The 20,872-nt window shown below is 52.2% G+C and overlaps 1 protein-coding gene across 1 annotated transcript in view; it reads right to left on the minus strand.

The window, feature by feature from the left end:
• Positions 1 to 20,872, minus strand: part of LOC132585880 (cation channel sperm-associated auxiliary subunit gamma-like) — a 107,309-nt gene that overhangs the window by 34,941 nt on the left and 51,496 nt on the right. The window contains exons 17-22 of the mRNA XM_060257757.1: positions 12,257 to 12,319; positions 11,091 to 11,274; positions 5,563 to 5,690; positions 3,267 to 3,347; positions 2,995 to 3,051; positions 1,289 to 1,445 (exon numbers count right to left, since the gene is read on the minus strand). Coding sequence (XP_060113740.1) covers positions 1,289 to 1,445; positions 2,995 to 3,051; positions 3,267 to 3,347; positions 5,563 to 5,690; positions 11,091 to 11,274; positions 12,257 to 12,319 — 670 coding nt within the window. The remainder of the gene's footprint in view (positions 1 to 1,288; positions 1,446 to 2,994; positions 3,052 to 3,266; positions 3,348 to 5,562; positions 5,691 to 11,090; positions 11,275 to 12,256; positions 12,320 to 20,872) is intronic.

Raw genomic sequence — 20,872 nt, forward strand, 5'->3', positions numbered from 1 at the left:
CGTCGGGTCGGTGGAACGGTCGGGTTCAAGGATCTCGGAAGGTACCACGCTATGTACTGAAGGCGATCGAGATCGAATCGGAATCACCTCCACAGCCGTGGAGGTGTGAGGTGTAAGCCTGGGCATGTCCGTGATGACATCAACCGGGGTCGACAACTCGGACGGCAAGAGTGGTTGGGCTGAACTCGACTGAGCGGTCGAGGACATGGTGCTGCGGGGCTTTATGGGCGCCGAGTCCGTTGATTCGGAATGACGCGCCGGCTCGGAATGGTGAGGTTTCTTAGGCGCCGAATCCGAGTGCCGAGGCTTCTTCGGCGCCGACTCCGATTCGGGATGACGCAGTTTCTTCGAAGACTTGTGGCCGGCTTCGGCGTGCTTCGAAGGACGTTTCCCGGACTTGTGCGTCTTTTGAGGCTGAGGCGCAGCCGGGGCAGCCGAATCTCCCGCTCGAGGTGGGGGAGGCGGCGAGTCGGAGGTGGGCATAGCCCGCAGAGACCGTTCTAAGAGGAAGGCCTGTAGTCGTGCGGCGCGGTTTTTGCGTGCCTGCTTGCCAAAGTTTGCACAATGCGGGCAAGCGTCGACTCGATGGCCCTCCCCGAGGCAGAAAAGGCAGTGGCTGTGGCCGTCTGTGGTGGGAATTTTAGCCCCACAGTGCCTACACTTTTTGAAGGTAACCTTCCCTTCCATACGCCCCGGACGGTGGGGGGGGGGGGGAGAGGGAAGGGCGGGAAGGGACGGGTATGGAAAAAGAGAGTTAAAAGCGCAGAAACGGGGTTCTTTTTTTTTTTTTTTTTTGTATATTTTTTAGGACGAAACGGGAGAAAGAGAGAACGATACCAGTCAAAGTAGAGATGAGATGAGCTGAGGAGAGACGAGCTAAGGAAGAGCGCAGCGAGGAAGGTGTTGTCCGGGCGGCGGAAAGGAAGAAACTGAGTGGAATGGGCGCTCCCCCCCCGCTCCAGGCATGCGCGGTCGCTGCCTGCTCCCCAGGGCGGGAGGGGAGCGCGCCAAAAGCGCTATAGGCGAGCTATTGGAACTCCGAGGAATGGATTCATTGCCTGCGGCAAGACCCATGTGTGGGACTGCACAGAGACCACGAAGAAGATCTGTGAATTCATCCAGGGCACGCAGCCACTGCTTCTTCCTCCCTCCTTGGTGGCACAGCCCCTCGTTTTGACCACCCTCCTCCAGTGACTTGAGAAAGAGCTCCCGGCTCAGCTGCGTGCATTCAAACTTCGCTCGGTAACCCACAAATTTCAGCACGGCTGACCCCCACCTTCTTTCTCACCGTCATTATAGAAGAAGCAGGGCATCTCCGGGTCCGGATTCGTGCAGTCGAAGTAGCGCTTGTTCTTCCTTGTGGTGTTCTGCAAAGTGCCGGTGATGTCGAAGGCCAGCCTCCTGGCCGGAGGGCAACCGATAATGACAGGCAGCACGCGGTAGCCCTGGGGGTGGGGGGATGAAAAGAGACCCCGAACGTGGTTTGAGTGCTTGTGCCGAGGCAGAGCCAAGAGTCTGAGAGAGTACAGTTGGGGAGAGAAAGAGACGAACAGGGTGGGGAAAGGGACGGACACGCTAATCAGAAAGAGGAATGGGATGGGAGCGGAAGCACAAGTAGGCAAGACTCAGATAACGGGAGAAGGAGATGCAGGGGCAGTGGACAGCAGTACTCAGATATGGACCCAGGAGGTTGTCAGTTCATGCTCTGTGAGGGCCGTGGCTTGTGCTGGAAGCCGGAACTTAGTGGAATGTGTTGAAAGGCCAGGCTCCTGGAATTTAGAGACGACCTGTCGATCCAGGGGCTTCATACTGCCCAGCAATCACAAAGACAAATGTCACACACTTTTTTGGGGATGGGGGGGGGCGACAAGTGTTAGCGAGTTACATTGGAATACCAAAAATGAAAGAGGAAACTAAAATATCACAAATAAGTAAAACAGTATTATTAGTAGCATCACTGAAGAACATGCTTTTAAAAATTAAGACTGTTGGGTTGTGGGGTTTTTTTTTGCTGTCAAGCCACAGCTGGCTTATGTCAACCCCCTTGGGGTTTTCAAGTCAAGAGACGTTCAGAGGTGGTTTGCCGTTGCCTGCCGTTGCCTGCCTCTGGTCTCCCATCCAGGTAACAAGACCAATGCGTGTTAATGTAGATAACTGCTTAAGTTCTTGTTTCTCCAGGGTTGTTTTTTTTTTCCTGTTCTGCACATGATTTGCTCCCTCTAGTGGCTGATTCGATATTACGTTGGTTTATGTTCGACATAAACGCCTGCAGATTTAAACTGCAGGTTTTTATACCCGACATAAACCGATGTGAAGCAGCCCCATGGCACAGAGTGTTAAAGCTGCAGTACTGCAAGTGCTAAGCTCTGCCCACGACCTGAGTTTGATCCCGGCAGAAGCTGGGTTCAGGCAGCTGGTTCAAGGTTGACTCAGCCTTCCATCCTTCCGAGGTCGGTAAAATGAGTACCCAGCTTGCTGGGGGCGGGGGGGGGGGGAAGTGTAGATGACTGCGGAAGGCAATGGCAAACCACCCCGTAAAAAAGTCTTCCGTGAAAACGTCGTGATGCGATGTCACCCCAGAGTCGGAAACGATTGGTGCTTGCACAGGAGACTACCTTGACCTTTACTTTTTAAACCAATGTGATATCGGCCACTAGAGGGAACAAAACACGTGCAGAATGGAACCCACCCGTCAAAGAAACAGAAACTTAAAAGAAATGAAAATGAGAATGTGGGAATGGCCAAAATTGGGGAAAATTCAATCATTCTCAACTTCACCCCATATGGTTTTGTTTGCTTTTAAATGTTCACATCACATGTCTTAATCACTTTAGCTATACTCTGAAAAGCACACGCCAGGTATAGCTGACAAGATTTCGGGAGAGTTCTGGAGTCTGGTGGGAGATAGGATGGGAGACCAAGTGTACGCTACCTTGGGGTCTCTGACAGAGTAAAGGTGGGGATGTTCCTTCCCCAGAGAAATCTAATTGTTACCTTTTCTGTTGGTCCCACGGGGCTGTAATCGTAGCACTTGGTCACTGCATTTGCAACCTGGGAAGTTGAAATACAACGTCCATGAAGAGAGACGCCCGCCTTTCCTTGGGTGGAGAACAATTTATGGGCCACAGACTAATGCTGCACAGTTGGAAGGGAGGTCCCAGGTCGACGCAGCAGACTCGAGAAAGCAGCGGGGGCAAGCTGAGCCTGGAAGCGAGAAGGTCCCCTTCCAGAACCGCTCCCCAGAACGGACGACCCAAACGTCTTACACTAAAGATCATGGAACTCTGCAGAAGCTTCTTCCCACTAAGATCCTGCATTGGGTAAACGCCGACGTCCATAACCGTCACCTGTTTTTTTTGGTTTGGGGATAAAGAAAAAGAAAAAGACTGCAGATTTATACACCGCCCTTCTCTATGAATCAGAGACTCAGAGCGGCTTACAATCTCCTATATCTTCTCCCCCCACAACAGACACCCTGTGAGATGGGTGGGGCTGAGAGGGCTCTCACGGCACCTGCCCTTTCAAGGACAACTCCTGCGAGAGCTATGGCTGAGCCAAGGCCATTCCAGTGGGTGCAAGTGGAGGAGTGGGGAATCAAACCCGTTTCTCCCAGAGAAGAGTCTGCACACTTAACCACTACACCAAACTGGCTCTCTTGGCACAGAGAGCACAGAAGAAGAGCACTTTGCTGCCAGAATGACTGCAGGAGTCTGAACTGCTGCTTGGGACTGCAGGTGTGATCATACTCGATGACTCGCACTCACGGTAACTGTAGGAGGGGCAATGGCTCAGTGGCAGAGCATCTGTCAGGCATGCAAAGGTCCCAGATTCAATCCCCAGCACCTTCAGTTGGTAGGTACCTTAGACCCTGGAGAGCCACTCACAGTTTGGATAAGCAATTTGACTTGATGGACTAAAGGTCTGATTCAGTATTAGAAGAAGAAGACTGCAGATTTATACCCCGCCCTTCTCTCTGAATCAGAGATTCAGAGCATCTTACAATCTCCTATATCTTCCTCCCCCTCCACAACAGACACCCTGTGAGGTGGGTGGGGCTGAGAGGGCTCTCACAGCAGCTGCCCTTGCAAGGACAGCTCTGAGGTAGCTATGGCTGGCCCACAGCCATTCCAGCAGCGGCAAGTGGAGGAGTGGGGAATCAGACCCGGTTCTCCCAGATAAGAGTCAATTAAGAGAAAACAACCCCAAACTGGCTTAATCCCAGTTCAAGCTGGTAGATACTATACTAGTTCCAAGAGAAAACGCATCTTGGATTTCAAGGCAGGAGAAGATATTGGATTTATACCCCGCCCACCACTCAGAATCTCAGTCTCACAGCAGCTCAGTCTCCTTTATCCTCCTCCCCCACCAACAGACACCCTGTGAGGTGGGTGAGGCTGAGAGAGCTCTCCCAGAAGCTGCCCTTTCAAGGACAACTCCTACAAGACTCAAGGCCATTCCAGCAGCTGCAATTGGAGGAGTGGGGAATCAAACCCAGTTCTCCCAAGTAAGAGTCTGCCCTTTCAAGGACAACCTCTGCCAGAGTTATGGCTGACCCAAGCTGCAAGTGGAGGAGTGGGGAATCAAACCCGGTTCTCCCAGATAAGAGTACACCAAACTAGAAGATGAAGCAAGGCCTGAACAAGTTGTTCGGTCTGGTGAGCTAGAACAGATCTAGACAGGTGGCTCTCACTCCTCGGCTGCCACCCGAACGGGAGCAGGCTCTCCAGAGAACGGGTGTCAAACGTGTGGCCGGATCAAGCCCCTGGAGGGTTCCTATCAGACCTGCGAGCAGGTCTGCTTTCTTCTCCCTCTCTTGCTTCCTTCTGTGTCAGCTTGCTTTGCCAGGCTTGCTCAATCGCACAGGAGCTACAGAACAAAATCTCTCTTTTCTCCATTGGCTGAGGCTCCTCTTTTGGGGAGGAAGTGGGGGAGGGAGAGCTTGCTTTGCCAGGCTCTCAATCACACAGTAGAGCTACTGAGCCAAGCCTCTCCTCCTTCTGTGGACCGAGACTCTGCCCCCTCTTCATCCCCTAGAGATGGAGGGAAAGAGAAGAATTTCATGTGTCCAGTTCCCTCAATCACACAGGAGAGATAACAGAATCTTTAATTGTGTTTGTCTGTGTCCTTTATAAAGTTTATATATCCACTACCTGGCATTATGTTTTATGACATGCATGGCCCGGCCTGATAAGGGTCTCATTTATGTCAGATCCGGCTCTCTTAACAAATGAGTTTGACACCCCTGTTCCAGAGGACACCCGTTCTTCAAGAACCCCAACAGAGGAGAAATTCAGCTCATTCTGCTTGCCTAGCAGAGCCTCAGACATCTAGAGCAGTAGGGAAGTTCCCCTTTGCAAAACCAGAGAGCAAAACTGGGTGTCTAGAGCAGGGGTGTCAAACATGCAATTTGGGGGCCGAATCTGGCCCCCGGAGGGCTCCTATCAGGCCCCTGAGCAACTGGCTGTCATCTGCTTCCTTCTCCCTCTCTTGCTTCCCTCTACATAACAGCTTGCTTTGCAACCTGGGAACGCCTGTATCTGGGATCCCGAAAGCCACCCTCACCTTATATAACACGGCCCCTCTGCTGATCAGTTCCATCCTGTCCATGAACACGTTCATGTATTCGGGATGGGTGACGATGATGGTCAGCCACACGTAATCGAGGGAGTTTTCTTCCGCTGACTCCCCCACTGCAAAAGTTAAAGGAAGATGATGATGATGATTATATTGGATTTATATCCTGCCCTTCACTCCGAATCTCAGAGTGGCTCACAATCTCCTTTACCTTCCTCCCCCCACAACAGGCACCCTGTGAGGTGGGTGGGGCTGGAGAGGGCTCTCACAGCAGCTGCCCTTTCAAGGACAACCTCTGCGAGAGCTATGGCTGACCCAAGGCCATTCCAGCAGCTGCAAGTGGAGGAGTAGGGAATCAAACCCAGTTCTCCCAGATAAGAGTCTGCCCTTTCAAGGACAACTCCTGCCAGAGCTATGGCTGACCCAAGGCCATTCCAGCAGCTGCAAGTGGAGGAGTGGGGAATCAAACCCGGTTCTCCCGGATAAGAGTCTGCACACTTAACCACTACACCAGACAGGCTCACCCTGCATAGCTTCTGAGATCTGACATGATCAGGCTAGTCTGGGCCATTGAGGTCAGGGCTAACAGTGACATTTTCAGGGTATTCATGGAGGCTGCATATCGATCACATGCAAAGCAGAACAAAGTACTTGTCAGTTATGTATAGTCCCCACCTCATGTGTGCCTATCCAGGTTAGGTGGGCAGAATATAGATCCAGTGTCTTTTTCTTCCTCTGGACATAGATTGGGGGTCCCTGGAGTACCAGCTTAGAGAAAAAGAAGACCACAACGATGACGTGTCAAGCTTTGTTATTTTCTGTATCTAGTGGTACCTCAAGGCCTCCACTCCTTCCCCTTTACTCACAGGCGGGTCGACATGTAGGCCTGGTCATGTCAGGGAGTTGTTTATGATACTCAATGCTCTGTTGTATGTCAATGCTATACTTCCTAATTCATCAATCCCTTACCTTATAGAGTTTCTATGAGAAATCCTTTGTAAAAGAACTAGGTAAGGGGTGTCACACCTGTGGCCCACGGGCCAGATCTGGCTCGCAGAGGGTTTCAATCAGGCCCCCCAGCATCTGCTTCATTCTCCCTTCCCTGCTGTGTTCAGTCGCCATTTTGTATTTCTCCCCAGCGATCGGCCTGCCAGCAAAGCAGCCTTTATTTGCTCCTTCTCTCTCCCCCCTCCCTTTTCCCAAAGGGAGGAGGAGGAGCCTTAGCCAATGAAAAAGCCTGGCTCTATAGCTCTGCTGGGTGATTAAGTTTGCCAGACACAACTAATCACCCTGCAGAGCTACTGAGTCCAGTCTCTCTTCCTCCCTCTCCTTGTGCCCTGGAGGAAGGAAGGAAAGAGCTCCAGCTTCCTTTGCCCAGTTCTCACCATCAGAAGAAATACAAACAGCACTTTTAAGACTAGCAATGTTTTATTGAAGGTATGAGCTTTTTGCCTTGCTACAGAGAAAGAGGGAGGGAGATTTGTTGGGTTTGTTATGGGTGAAGCTGGGTTCCCCTCATCTTTTTCATTGTATTCATGCCCTCCAGTCGTTCTCAATAGGAAAGCATGTGATCTATTTAGAAGAGAAGTAACAACAAGCTAGCATTAAGATGAGTGTGTGTGTGTCTAGCCCAGGTTTACCCAGGAAATTTCCATTGCTTTTCTTTCACATTTTCCTTTGATCGGGGATCTTGAATTTAGACTTCCCAGATAGTAGGCTGATACTAATCATTGTACATGGCTGTCTCTGTTCATGCACTGCCACATAGGAGTTGTTATTTTTCTGGAGAAAACTATAGTTTTGCAGACAAGCACATAGCCCTGTCTGTGTTATGGGACCTTCACATAATCTTGAACAGCATATGAAGCAATTTATGTAGAAAAGCTCACAATGCCCAGCTGCTTCATGTTTTCATCTGGGTCTGAGGCTCAAAGCATTGACTATGAGAGCTTTGTAATGAATGTCAATAAATCAAAAGTAGGTTTCCAATTTATAGATGTGCACACTTGAACAGCATATTTAAGACTGGTACAGCATAGACATTGTCTGCCGTTTTTGATGCAATAATTCATAGCAAGAGATGACATTTATCAGATTGTAAAACAAAATATTGCAAGAGTGCTAATGTTTTAAGTAAAAAAAAGTGTGTTTGTCTGCGCCCCCTTTATACAGTTTATATGTACGCTATATGATTTAAGAGGGTTCTACGAAGCCCTGAAGGCAGTATATGGCCCATCATATCAGGCTCAGAGTCCCTTGCGTAGTGCAGACGGCCAAGTGCTCCTCACAGACAAGGCATCCATACTGAACCGGTGGTCGGAGTATTTTCAGGTTCTCTTCAGTGCCAACCGCGTAGTTCAAGATTCAGCAATCCACCTCACCCCACTTCAACCAGTGAAAACAGAGTTCGATGAAATCCCCACCCTAGAAGAGACTGTTAAAGCCATCAAGCAACTGAAAAGTGGCAAAGCAGCGGGAGTTGATGGAATCCCACCAGAGATCTGGAAGCATGGGGGCACAGTACTACATAGCACACTTCACAAAGTACTTGTCACCTGCTGGGAACAAGGCAAACTACCACAGGACTTTCGCGATGCAATCATCATCACTCTACACAAGAACAAAGGAGAAAAGTCAGACTGCTCCAACTACCGGGGGATAACCCTGCTCTCCATCGCAGGCAAAATCCTTGCCAGAATACTCCTGAACAGACTGGTGCCCACCATTGCAGAAGAACTCCTCCCAGAGAGCCAGTGCAGCTTCAGAGCTAACAGGAGTACCACCGACATGGTATTTGTTCTCAGGTAGCTCCAAGAGAAATGCAGGGAACAGAACAAGGGTCTATATGTGACTTTTTTCGACCTTACCAAAGCTTTCAATACAGTTAGCAGGAAAGGCCTGTGGCAAATCTTGGAACGTTTAGGATGTCCCCCAAGGTTCCTCAGCATGATCATCCAGCTACATGAACACCAGCGAGGCCAAGTCAGACATTGCAACGACCTCTTGGAGCCCTTCCCAATAGGCACAGGTGTAAAGCAAGGCTGCGTTCTCGCGCCAACTCTCTTTACGATCTTCTTTAGCATGATGCTTCAAAGAGCCGCAGTAGATCTAGATGATGACGAAGGTGTCTACATCCGCTATCGCACTGATGGCAGCCTGTTCAACCTGAGGCGACTAAAGGCTCACTCCAAGACAATGGAAAAACTTATCCGCGAGCTACTGTTTGCTGATGATGCTGCACTCGTCTCCCACTCAGTATCAGCTCTGCAGCATATGATGTCCTGCTTTGCAGAGGCTGCCAAGCTATTCGGCCTAGAAGTTAGTCTGAAGACGACAGAAGATCTCCACCAGCCTGCACCCCAGGAAGATTATCACCCTCCCTGCATCACTGTGGGTGAATCAGTACTGAAGACAGTCCAGCAGTTCAGCTACCTGGGGTGCATCATCTCCTCAGATGCCAAGATGGACAAGGAGATTGACAACAGGCTGGCAAAGGCAAATTGTGCATTTGGCCAACTGCACAAGAGTGTGGAGCAACAAGCATCTGAAAAAAGGCACAAAGATCACTGTTTACAAAGCGGTTGTGATGACAACCCTCATCTACGGCTCCGAATCGTGGGTTTTATATCGTCATCACCTGCGACTTCTTGAGTGCTTTCATCAGCGCTGCCTTCGCACCATCCTCAACATCCACTGGAGTGACTTTGTGACCAACACTGAAGTCCTCAAGAGGGCGGAGGTTACAAGCATCGAAGCACTGCTGTTGAAGACACAGCTGCTCTGGGCAGGGCGTATTTCTAGGATGGAAAACCACCGCCTTCCCAAGATTGCTCTGTATGGCGAACTTTCCATCGGCCATCGAAATAGAGGGGCACCAAAGAAGAGGTACAAGGACTCCTTGAAGAAATCCCTTGGCACCTGTCTCATCAACCATCACTAGTGGTCTGACCTAGCCTCAGATTGCAAAGCATGGAGGCACACCATCCACAAGGCTGTCTCTTCCTTTGAGAATGCACGCATAGCTGGTCTTGAGGACAAAAGGAGATTGAGGAAGAATCGCACTGCTACAGCACCAACCCTAAATCAGACTTTTCCCTGCAGCCACTGTGGCCGGATCTGCCTGTCCCGCATTGGTCTTGTCAGACACCAGCGAGCCTGCAGCAGACGTGGACTACTGCACCCTTCTTAAATCTTCATTCGCGAAGTCAAGCCGAGAGGATGTACGCTACCTGGCATTACATTTTATGACACACATGGCCTGGCCTGACAAGGTCTCATTTATGTCAAATGCGGTCCTCATAACAAATAAGTTCAACACCCCATGTGCTCAGTTATTTCTGTAACCTGTGACCTTTTTGCGGGGGAAGGGGAGGTCTCAGTGGGTAGCTGGTCATGATACTCTTTATATTATGCCTGCAGCTTTCTGTACCTCAGTTTTTCCGCTAACAGTCTTTAGCGGAGCACCTCAAGTTCTAATAAAAGCTTCTATTTGAAATAAGAAAAGAATTCTTTATTTGGAATATCGGGGCTTGAGAAGAGGAAGAAGACGATGACTGCAGATTTATACCCCGTACTTCTCTCTGAATCAGAGAATCCGCACATTTAACCACTACACCAAACTGGAACGATGGATCAGTCCGAGAGCCATGCCACACATGCACATTTCATTAGAGCTTCCCACATTCTGCTGGCCACACCGGAGTGAACATCTGGAAACTGCGTGGGGGTGGTGGAGCAGGGCTCCCCTGCATCCAGTCTTCTGCGAACCAAACCCTCTTGATTCAGGGCCAAAATACACAAGATGAAAATGAATCCAGGATCAGATCACCCAGCCGACGGGGGTGGAGGGTGGGGTGGGATTCAGATCAAGGCTGCCATGCGTCCTCCCCTTGCTCATTTTCCCAGAGCAAGCAGTTATTAGGCTCTACTAGCAGGGGTTAATAAGACCCGCGTGGCGCAGAGTGGTAAAGCTACAGTACTGCAGTTGGAAAACTCTGCCTCACAACCTGAGTTCGATCCCTAGCGGAAGCTGGGTTTTCAGGTCCACGGCTCAAGGTTGACTCAGCCTTCCATCCTTCCCAGGTCAGTCAAATGAGGACCCAGCTTGTTGGGGGGAGAGTGTAGGTGACTGGGGAAGGCAAGGGCAAATCACCCGGTAAAAAGTCTGCCGTGAAAAATCACCCCCCGAGTCGGAAACGACTGGAGCTTGCACAGAGGACTACCTTTACTTTTTCCTTTAGTAGGGGATGGAAGATAGAGACATCTCTTTGTCTGGCCTGAGCTTCTGTCCTTGTGCCCCCCCCACTCCCTTGGGAAACAAAATCTAGGAGGGCCCCGATCCCCTGGGAGGGCCCCGATCCCATGGGGCAGGTTTTCTGCAATTTGCCTTTTTGCTCTCCTATTTTAAAAAACTGAGCTTCTGTCGCCCCTAGCCTGTCGCCATTTCTGCATTCGCTGTGTGACGTTCCCGGCCCTCCTCCTCAGGGCCCCCCCATGCCCCCCCCCCCGTTACTTACGGCTCTGTTCTTTCGTCCTGATGCTGAAGTACACGGAAAAGTTGTAGACGCTGTTCTTGTCCAGGTAGATTATCTCGGGCAGAGCGTTGCTCGCCTGCATGTTGTAGACCTTGACGTAGTTGGCCATGTTGACATAGATGCCCCCAGAGGAGTTCCTGTTGCTGGCCACATAGGAATAGTATTGCTGGAAAGCGGAAGGCAGCTTTATTTATGTCTAGGCAGTGATGCTCGGTATTCTTGATGCTTGGGGCGGAAGCAGCAGTGGGAGGGCTTCTGAAGTTCTGGACCCATTGGGGGACCTCCTGATGGCACCTGGGTTTGGGCCACTGTGTGACACAGAGCGCTGGACTGGATGGGCCACTGGCCTGATCCAACATGGCTTCTCTTATGTTCTTATGTGACACAGAGTATTGGACTGATCCAACATGGCTTCTCTTATGTTCTTATGTGACACAGTGTTGGACTGGATGGGGCATTGGCCTGATCCAACATGGCTTCTCTTATGTTCTTATGTGGCAGAGTGTTGGAGGGACCACTGGCCTGATCCAACATGGCTTCTCTTATGTTCTTATGTGGCACAGAGCGTTGGACTGGAGGGGCCACTGGCCTGATCTAACATGGCTTCTCTTATGTTCTTATGTGGCAGTGTTGGACTGGAGGGGCCACTGGCCTGATCCAACATGGCTTCTCTTATGATCTTACGTGACAGAGTGTTGGACTGGAAGGGCCATTGGCCTGATCCAACATGGCTTCTCTTATGTTCTTATGTGACACAGAGTGCTAGACTGGAGGGGCCACTGGCCTGATCCAACATGGCTTCTCTTATGTTCTTATGTGACACAGAGTGTTGGACTGGATGGGCCACTGGCCTGATCCAACATGACTTCTCTGATGTTCTTACATCTGGGACAGTGATGCTCTGTATTCTTGGTGCTTGGGGGGGGGGGGGCAGGAGCAGGAGGGCTTCTGGAGTCTGGCCCTTCTGGGGGACCTCCTGATGGCCCCTGAGTTTTGGCCCCTGTGTGACATAAAGTGCTGGACTGGATGGGCCACTGGCCTGAACCAACATGGTTTCTCTGATGTTCGTATGACAGACAGCTCTCCCAAGGGATCTGGTATTAACTCCATGGGGGAAGAAGGCAATCTTTCCAAGCTTCCTTCCTTACCGCATCTTCCATCTTGTTCTTCCACCAGCGCCACGTGGGGTCATGGACGGGGTCTGCGTAAGGCTAAGGAAGACACAAGAATCAGTAACAAAGCAGGCTCACATGATTAGAAAATGAAAGGAGAGGGCAACCAGGCTAGCGAGAAAAATTGCCACGTTTCAGGAACGTTGGCTCTGTCACTCACGGATGCAAGCTGCACAGCAAACACGTTTGTAATGTACTGAGCTGCGAGACAGTTTGAAGGCAACATGCTTTATTCAGTGGTACGTTACAAGAGAGGGAACACACTGGCTGGGTCCCACTTATATACATTCCCCGGAACTGCCCCCCCCCGTCTGACCAGTCCAATCCTGGTCAGTCAAACTTCCCGCCACAGATCTTGACGGGCGGGGTGTCTAGCGAGCTACATCCGGGGACCCGTGGGGTCGCCTCTGTAGCGATCGCCATGCGGTACATCAGCTTATGTTTCAAGACATAACACTCCTTCCCCCCTTAGTTCAGGACACATAGTCTTGCAAGTAAGCGGGGGCCATGCGTTCCCTGGTCGACCTTGGGGTTACTTGTGGAGTAGGAGTGGTCGCCGGGGTTGCGGCTGCTGCGGTGGACTGGGTGGCGGTTTCCCCGCATGCGAGTAGCGCCAGCCTATGGTTGTCCGCGCCCTGCTGCTCTTCTGGTTCCCTACTCTTGGGGGGTCGCCTTGCTCCAGTGTGGCTCTTCCGCCTGATCGGTTGGAGCGGTCGGCAGGGGCGGGGTAGCTCTCAGCGTGGGTGCGGCTGCTGGTTCCTCCCCGTTCCATATTGCAGCTGGCTCTTCCAGCAATGTGCGGCGGCGCATCTGATCTATATGCCTCCGCAGGATTTGGCCCCCCTCCGTTGAGACGTCATAGTGGCGGGATCCCGTCACGCACAGCACTCGACCCTCTACCCACTCGGGGCCGCTAGCGTAGTTCCTTGCGTATACCAGATCCCTTGGAAAGAACCCCCTAGCCGCTTCCCTGATCTCGGGGGAGCTGCAGAGATCGGTGGCCCGAGCAGGATGCAACCGGTCCAACCTTGTGATCAGCTTCCTTCCCATTAACAACTCTGCTGGGCTCACCCCTGTGACTGGGTTGGGGGTGATTCTATTGTCAAATAGGAAGGCAGCCAGGCGGTGGTCCCAGTCCCCCTGTATTATGCGTCCCAGAGCCTCTTTAGTGGTGCGTACCATCCACTCTGCTTGGCCGTTGGTGGCCGGATGGAAGGGGGCGGACCGTATATGTTTTATTAGGTATCTCTGCAAGAACTCCCGGAATTCCCGGGAGGTGAATGCGGTCCCATTATCCGAGACGATGGTGTCAGGAATCCCGTGTGCGCAAAGAACCCTGTGCAATGCTCGGACCGCCGCCGCCGTTGAGGTGGAGGCTACGGGGATAACTTTCAACTATTTGGTGTAAGTGTCCACCAGAATAAAGAATGTTTGGCCCTGAAATGGCCCCGCAAAGTCGATATGTAACCTAGACCATGGCCTCCTATGGGCTTCCCAGCGGTGGACCGGGGCACTGGGTGGTTCGGGCCGGGACTCCTGACAGGCTTGGCACCTTCGAACCCACCCCTCAATCTCCTCGTAACTGCGTACTAGGGCCTTCATCCGTACAATCCCGGGATGAGTTTCGTGTAGGGCCTCCAGCACTTGTTTCTGCAATGGGGGGGGGGGGGAACTACCACCCTGCTTCCCCAAAGAAGACACCCCGTGTAAGAGGAGAGTTCTTCCCTGCGAGATGTGAATGCTCTGAATTCTTTGGCCTGAATTCTTTGGCCTGTTTTCCCTTGGGCCATCCCCTCCCCACCCAGTCGAGAACCCGCGCGAGTATTTTGTCCCGCCCCGTGGCCTTCACTACCTCGGCGGCATGTAGGGGTCTCTCCAGTAGTGTTTCAATGAGCATTACATGGTGGGCTGGGGCGGGGTCCAGATCCATGGAGGGCAGTGGAAGGCGACTGGGGGCGTCCGCGTGACCCATCGCCTTGCCCGGGCGGTGGACCAGGGCATATGAGTAAGAGTTCAGGTACTGATTCCACCGCAGGATGCGCTGCGACAGAATCTGTGGCGCCTGGCGGTCTGGGGTGAAGAGTCCCAGGAGTGGCTTGTGATCCATGGCGATCGTAAAACGTCTACCGTACAGGTAGTCATTAAATTTATGCACCCCCGCCACGATTGCCAAGGCCTCCTTATTTATCTGGGAATAGTTGCGCTCTGCAGGGGTCAGGGTTCTGGAGTAATATGCTATCGGGACCTCCCTCCCGTCCAGGAGTTGGTGACCCAGGACGGTGCCCACCCCGTATGGTTACGCATCACACGCTAAGACCACCGGCAGGGCTTCATCAAAATGATGGAGCACGTTATTGGATACGAGGAGCTCCTTGACCGCCTGAAAAGCGGCTGCCTGCTTCTTTCCCCAGACCCACAGGGCATTTTTATCTAAGAGCCTATGGAGGGGTTCTGCTAAGGCCGCTTTGTGGGGCATAAACGAATGGTAAAAATTTAATAACCCCAAGAAACTTTGTAGCTCCGCCCTGCACGTGGGGGCTGGGGCCTCCACAATGGCCTTGGTTTTGTCGGCCATCGGGTGGATCCCTGAAGTGTCCACCGCAAACCCCAAGAACTCCACCCTCGGCACCCCGAGGGAACACTTTTCCCGCTTGACTTTCAGTCTGGCCGCCTGGAACCTGCGGAGGACCTCTCGCAGCCGGTTGCTGAATTCCTCCGCGTCTGGTGCGGCGATCAGAACGTCGTTGAAAAACGGTTGCACCCCGGGGATCCCTTTGAGGAGAGAATCCATCAGGCTCTGAAAGACCCCCGGAGCCACACTCACCCCAAATTGCAACTGCCGCACCCTGAAAGCCCCCCTGTGGGTCACTATGGTCTGGGCTTCCGCCATCTCGGCATCCACTGGGAGGTGCTGGTACACCTGGGCCAAGTCCAGCTTCCCAAAAATTTTTGACCCCGCTAGTGCTGCTAAAACGTGACTGACTACTGGGACGGGGTAGGAGTTATCTTGTAGCGGCTTGTCTATGGTGCACTTTCACTACCACAGGAGGTGGTGGCGGCCACAAGTATAGCCACCTTCAAGAGGGGTTTAGATAAAAATATGGAGCACAGGTCCATCAGTTGCTATTAGCCACAGTGTGAGTGTATATATATAAAAATTTTGCCAGTGTGACACAGAGTGTTGGACTGGATGGGCCATTGGCCTGATCCAACATGGCTTCTCTTATGTTCTTATGTTCACTTGTAGTCGGCGCATATGCGCACGTCCCCATTTGGCTTCACCGGCGTTACTATCGGGGTTTTCCATGTGGCATAGGAAACCGGTTCTAGCACTCCCTGGGCTGTGAGGCGGTCCAGCTCTGCTTCGATTTTGGGCTTCAGAGCGAACGGAACTCGCCTGGCCTTTAGCCGTATCGGCTGCACATGGGGGTCGAGGGGTAAGGATATGGGAGGACCCTTGTAGCACCCTAGGGCCCCATCAAACACCTCCGGGAATTCTCTGCACACATGCTCAAACCCTTGCGTCCCCAGCTGCTGCACCCCCACAATCTGAATTCCCAACGGTCGAAACCAGGCCAAGCCCAGAAGTGTGGTGAGCTGGCGTTTGACCACCAGTATATCCAGTTTCTCCCTAAAGCTCTTAAACTCCACCCTCACCGTGGCCCATCCCAGGATCTGTACACGGTTCTTTTGGAAGTCCCGTAGTATGAAACCAGCCGGTTGTAGCCTAGGCCGGCCACGTGGGCACAGTTTTCTTAGGGACTCCTCCGAAATTATGGAGATGGAGGAGCCCGAGTCCAGTTCCATCAGGCAGGGGCTTTCCTCGATCCTGATCGATACCTTGACCTTGTCGGGGGTATTGCTGGCCAAGTTCATTACCTGCAGGCTGGTCGAGGCAGTCGAGTAGTCCTCGGTCGAATCTTGGTTGGTGGACTGGCGTCTGCGGCCGGCCTTGGCCCTGCAAGCCCGCGCAATGTGGCCCAATTTCCCGCAGTTCCTGCAGTCCATGTTGCGATAGGGGCAGTCCCGACGCTCGTGCAGGTCCCCGCAGCTTGCGCACTTGGTGATGGTTGGTTTCTCCGTCGTTTGTGGCCGCTGGGTCGCTCTCAGTCCCGTCCCTGGTGGGCGGTGTAGCTGGTGCGTCTCCTCCTCCTCTGGGTGGCTCTGCGCCGTCTTCTCCTGGTGGACAGCTTCTGCCCTTGGGTTGTGGAAAGCTTTAGTGGGTCTCTCGAATGCTGTGGCCTCGTTGAAGGCGCCCTGGAGGGTGAGCTCTTCCTTTGCGAAGAGCTTCTGCTGTAGTCTTTCATCCCTCAGGCCCCAGGTGAAACGGTCCCTCAGGGCCTCCTCTAGCTTGTCGAAGCTACAGTTTCCCGCTATTTGGCGGAGAGTGGCCAGGTATTCGGCTGCCGTTTCTCCCGCCTCTTGGTCCCTCTTGTGGAAGAGGAATCGGCGGGCGATGATTGAGGGCTGGGGCAAGAAGTGTCCCGTGAGGAGTCAGACTATCTCCTCATACGTCTTCTCCGTGAATCTCGCGGGGGCCGAGAGACCCTTGGCGATCTCGAATGTGGCCTCTCCATAGACGCTCAGGAGCACGTCTCTTTTCTGGCTGTCATCTGTTATCATGTTTGCTCGAAGGTAGCAATCGACCCGCTCCGTGTAGGTCTCCCACCTCTCCGGTTTAGCGGGGGTTGAACTCTTTGAGGTGACCCGTCGCTCCACTTGGGTTAGCCATGGTGGCTGCAGCGGCGGGTTCTTCCGTCTCCCTGGACGGCATGCCTTCTCCATCTCTGGCCAGCTCCGCGAAGGTCCTCTTTGGGAGTTACCTGGCTAGAATCCCATCCTCGTCGCCACTGTAATGTACTGAGTTGCGAGACGGTTTGAAGGCAACATGCTTTATTCCGGGGACCCGTGGGGTTGCCTCTGTAGCGATCGCCATGCGGTACATCAGCTTATGTTTCAAGACATAACAACGTTCCTCTTTGGGTTTTTTAGTTGTTCAGTCGCACAGTCGAGTCCAACTCTTTGCAGCCCCATGGACCAAGTCACGCCAGGCCCTCCCGTCTTCCACCATCCTCCAAAGTCTACTCAGATTCGTGTTTGTTACATCAGCAACGCTGTCCAGACATCTCATCTTTTGCCGTCCCCTTCTTCTTTTGCCTTCTGTCTTTCCCAGTATCAGGATCTTCTCCAGTGTCTCACTAATTCCCCCCCCCCCCCCTGTACAGGAACAGTCTTTCAGAACAAAACGCACCATGTGTGCCACTGCTGGTGTAGGCTGGAGGTGAGCAGGTGCACCAGGCAAGAATCTTCCCATTCTTCCGCTATCCCAGCTGTCCAGACTTCCGGTGTTTGCCATCTCTGACCCACAGGAGCCTGAATGCAGAATAGCCTGGGGCTAGCCCAGGAGAAATCACCCCACACCCCAGAACTGGTATCTTCTGTCCTAGCAATGGAATCCAGGGATCCCCCAGTCCGCTGTGATTCAGTGGCAGAGTCTCTGCTTAGTACGCAAAAGGTCCTAGGTTCAATCCCCGGCATCTCCAGTTAAAAGGACCAAGCAGGAGATGATGGGAAAGACCTCTGCCATTTCATAATGGTGCCCACCACCCTGGATCAGAATTCCAAAGACTCAACAACACTGAGGGCCCCTGCTATAGAGAAGGAGTAGAACTAGGGTTGCCAAGTCCAATTCAAGAAATATCTGGGATTTTGGGGGTGGAGCCAGGAGACAAGGAGGTGGAGCCAGGTTGTTGCAAGCATAATTGAAATCCAAAGAGAGTTCTGGCCATCACATGCAAAGGGCCCGAACACCTTTTAAATGCCTTCCCTCCACTGGAAATAATGAAGGATAGGGGCACCTTCTTTTGGGGCTCACAGGATTGGACCCCCTAGTCCAATCTTTTTGAAACTTGGAGGGTATTTTGGGGAGAGGCACTGGATGCCATGCGGCAGATTTGGTGCCTATATCTCAAAATACGGCTTCCCCAGAGCCCCAGATACCCATGGATCAATTCTCCATTATACCCTATGGGAATCGGTCTCCATAGGGAATAATAGAGCAGCAGACATTTCCCTCCCTCCCCCACCCCCCGCTTTCTGATGACCCTGAAGCGGGGGGAGGGCCTCCAACCCAGGGCATCCCCTGCCCCCACCTGGGGATTGGCAACTCTAAGAAGAACACATGAGTGGCCCTTCCTCCAATGTGGGGCCAACAGCAATTGCCCAGATTATCAGCAGAATGAGACAGTCCTGGGCAGACTGTTCACATACTTCTTTTTAGCCGAAACTTTTCAGGAAGATGGAGACCAGGGGGCTTTTCTGCATTCTCATTTTTCTCACTTGTGAGCAGAGGAGGAGAAGAAGAAGAAAAGACATTTAATGGTGCATATTAATACAGCCCCGTGGCGCAGAGTGGTAAAGCTGCAGTACTGCAGTCGGAGCCCTCTGCTCACGACCGATCCCAGCGAAAGCTGGTTCAGGTAGCCGGCTCCAGGTTGACTCAGCCTTTCATCATTCCGAGGTCGGTAAAAGGAGTCCCCAGCTTGCTGGGGAGAAAGTGTAGATGACTGGGGAAGGCAAGGGCAAGGAAAAGGAAAGGTCCCCTGTGCAAGCACCAGTCGTTTCTGACTCTGAGGTGACACTGCTTTCACAAGGTTTTCACGGCAGACCTTTTTACGGGGTGGTTTGCCATTGCCACTTACACTTTCAGTCATTACACTTTCCCCCCAGCAAGCTAGGCACTCATTTTACCGACCTCGGTAAATGCCAAACCACCCCGTAAAAAGTCTGCTGTGAAAACGTTGTGAAAGCAATGTCACCCCAGAGTCGAAAACGACTGGTGCTTGCACAGGGGACTACCTTTGCCTTTATTAATACAGCAGCTAGAATACTGTTAGTGCAAAAACGGAAGCTTCAAGGACTTCCTACAAAACAAGAACTGATTGGGAAAGTATTGGAAACAGCTGAGATGGACTACTTATCTTCGTTACTCGCTGGCAAACCTATGGAAGAAGCAAGAAAATGCTGGGACCCGTTATATGTTCGGTTAGATACATAAGTGCTCTTTGTACTAAATAGCTGATGGGAGCTTACATTTTCTATTGGTATATCGCGCTCTCTGTGTCTCTTTCTCTATATATTGGCATAGATATATATATATCTATGGCTCCGAATCGTGGGTTTTATACCGTCATCACCTGCGACTCCTTGAGCGCTTTCATCAGCGCTGCCTTCGCACCATCCTCAACATCCACTGGAGTGACTTTGTGACCAACACTGAAGTCCTCAAGCGGGCAGAGGTTACCAGCATCGAGGCACTGCTGTTGAAGACGCAGCTGCGCTGGGCAGGGCATATTTCTAGGATGGAAAACCACCGCCTTCCCAAGATTGCCCTGTATGGCGAACTCTCCACCGGCCATCGAAATAGAGGGGCACCAAAGAAGAGGTACAAGGACTCCTTGAAGAAATCTCTTAGCACCTGTCACATCAACCATCACCAGTGGTCTGACCTAGCCTCAGATCGCAAAGCATGGAGGCACACCATCCACCAGGCTGTCTCTTCCTTTGAGAACGCACGCATAGCTGGTCTTGAGGACAAAAGGAGATTGAGGAAGAATCGCACTGCTACAGGACCAACCCTAAATCAGACTTTTCCCTGCAGCCGCTGTGGCCGGACCTGCCTGTCCCACATTGGTCTTGTCAGCCACCAGCGAGCCTGCAGCAAACGTGGACTATTGCACCCTTCTAAAATCTTCGTTCGCGAAGCCAAGCCGAGAGGGCATATATATGTTAAGAGCCTCCTCCTCCCTCCGTTTTTACGACGTTACTCCGGAGAAAGCGACCTCCGGGCACTTTAAAAGCTCACACACCCCCACATACACAGATCGATCAGCTGATCAACAGTGGAAACCGCGGCAGCGAGCAACCCGCTGAACAAGCGGCGCTGTCGTTGCCTCTGGGAGCAAGGGTAGCGCCACTTGTTCAGCGGTTGCTGCTGCCGCGGGGGGGGGGAGCTTTAAAGAGCCCGGAAAGCGCTTTCTCCAGCTTAACATTGTTAAAAATGGTGGGAGGAGGAGGTGCCGCGGTGGGGGGGGCAGGGAGGCTGCGGGGCACCGCGGGCGGGCAGCAAGGCTGACAGCCCAGTCACTGACAGGCCGTGGACCGGTCCGGGGGTTGGGGACCCCTGATGTAACGAACACAAATTTGAGCAGACTTCGGAGGATGGTAAAAGACAGGAGGACCGGGCGTGACTTGGTGCACGGACTCAACTGTGCAACTGAACAACAACAAATATGAAGATGAATGACATAATAAATCTGCATAAGTCACTATGGCGCTAAAACGTTATAACGTTATACACAGAGTATACTACTATTTCAACATAATCGATTTTCACTATTCCCTGTCTGAAAGGCTGTAAGGAAAAAAGACGTAACTCTTGTTGGTGCTGTTAAAACACGAGGCAGTTTAAACCTGCCAAAAGGTATGCCAGACGTAAAGCGATGCAATATCGAATCGACCACTAGAGGCAGCAAAACCTGTGCAGAACAGGAGGGGACCCCCCCAAAGCAACAGGAACGTGCAAGCGAGGGA

The sequence above is a fragment of the Heteronotia binoei genome, chromosome 17 (genome assembly GCF_032191835.1).
Source record: "Heteronotia binoei isolate CCM8104 ecotype False Entrance Well chromosome 17, APGP_CSIRO_Hbin_v1, whole genome shotgun sequence".
Taxonomy (NCBI): domain Eukaryota; kingdom Metazoa; phylum Chordata; class Lepidosauria; order Squamata; family Gekkonidae; genus Heteronotia; species Heteronotia binoei.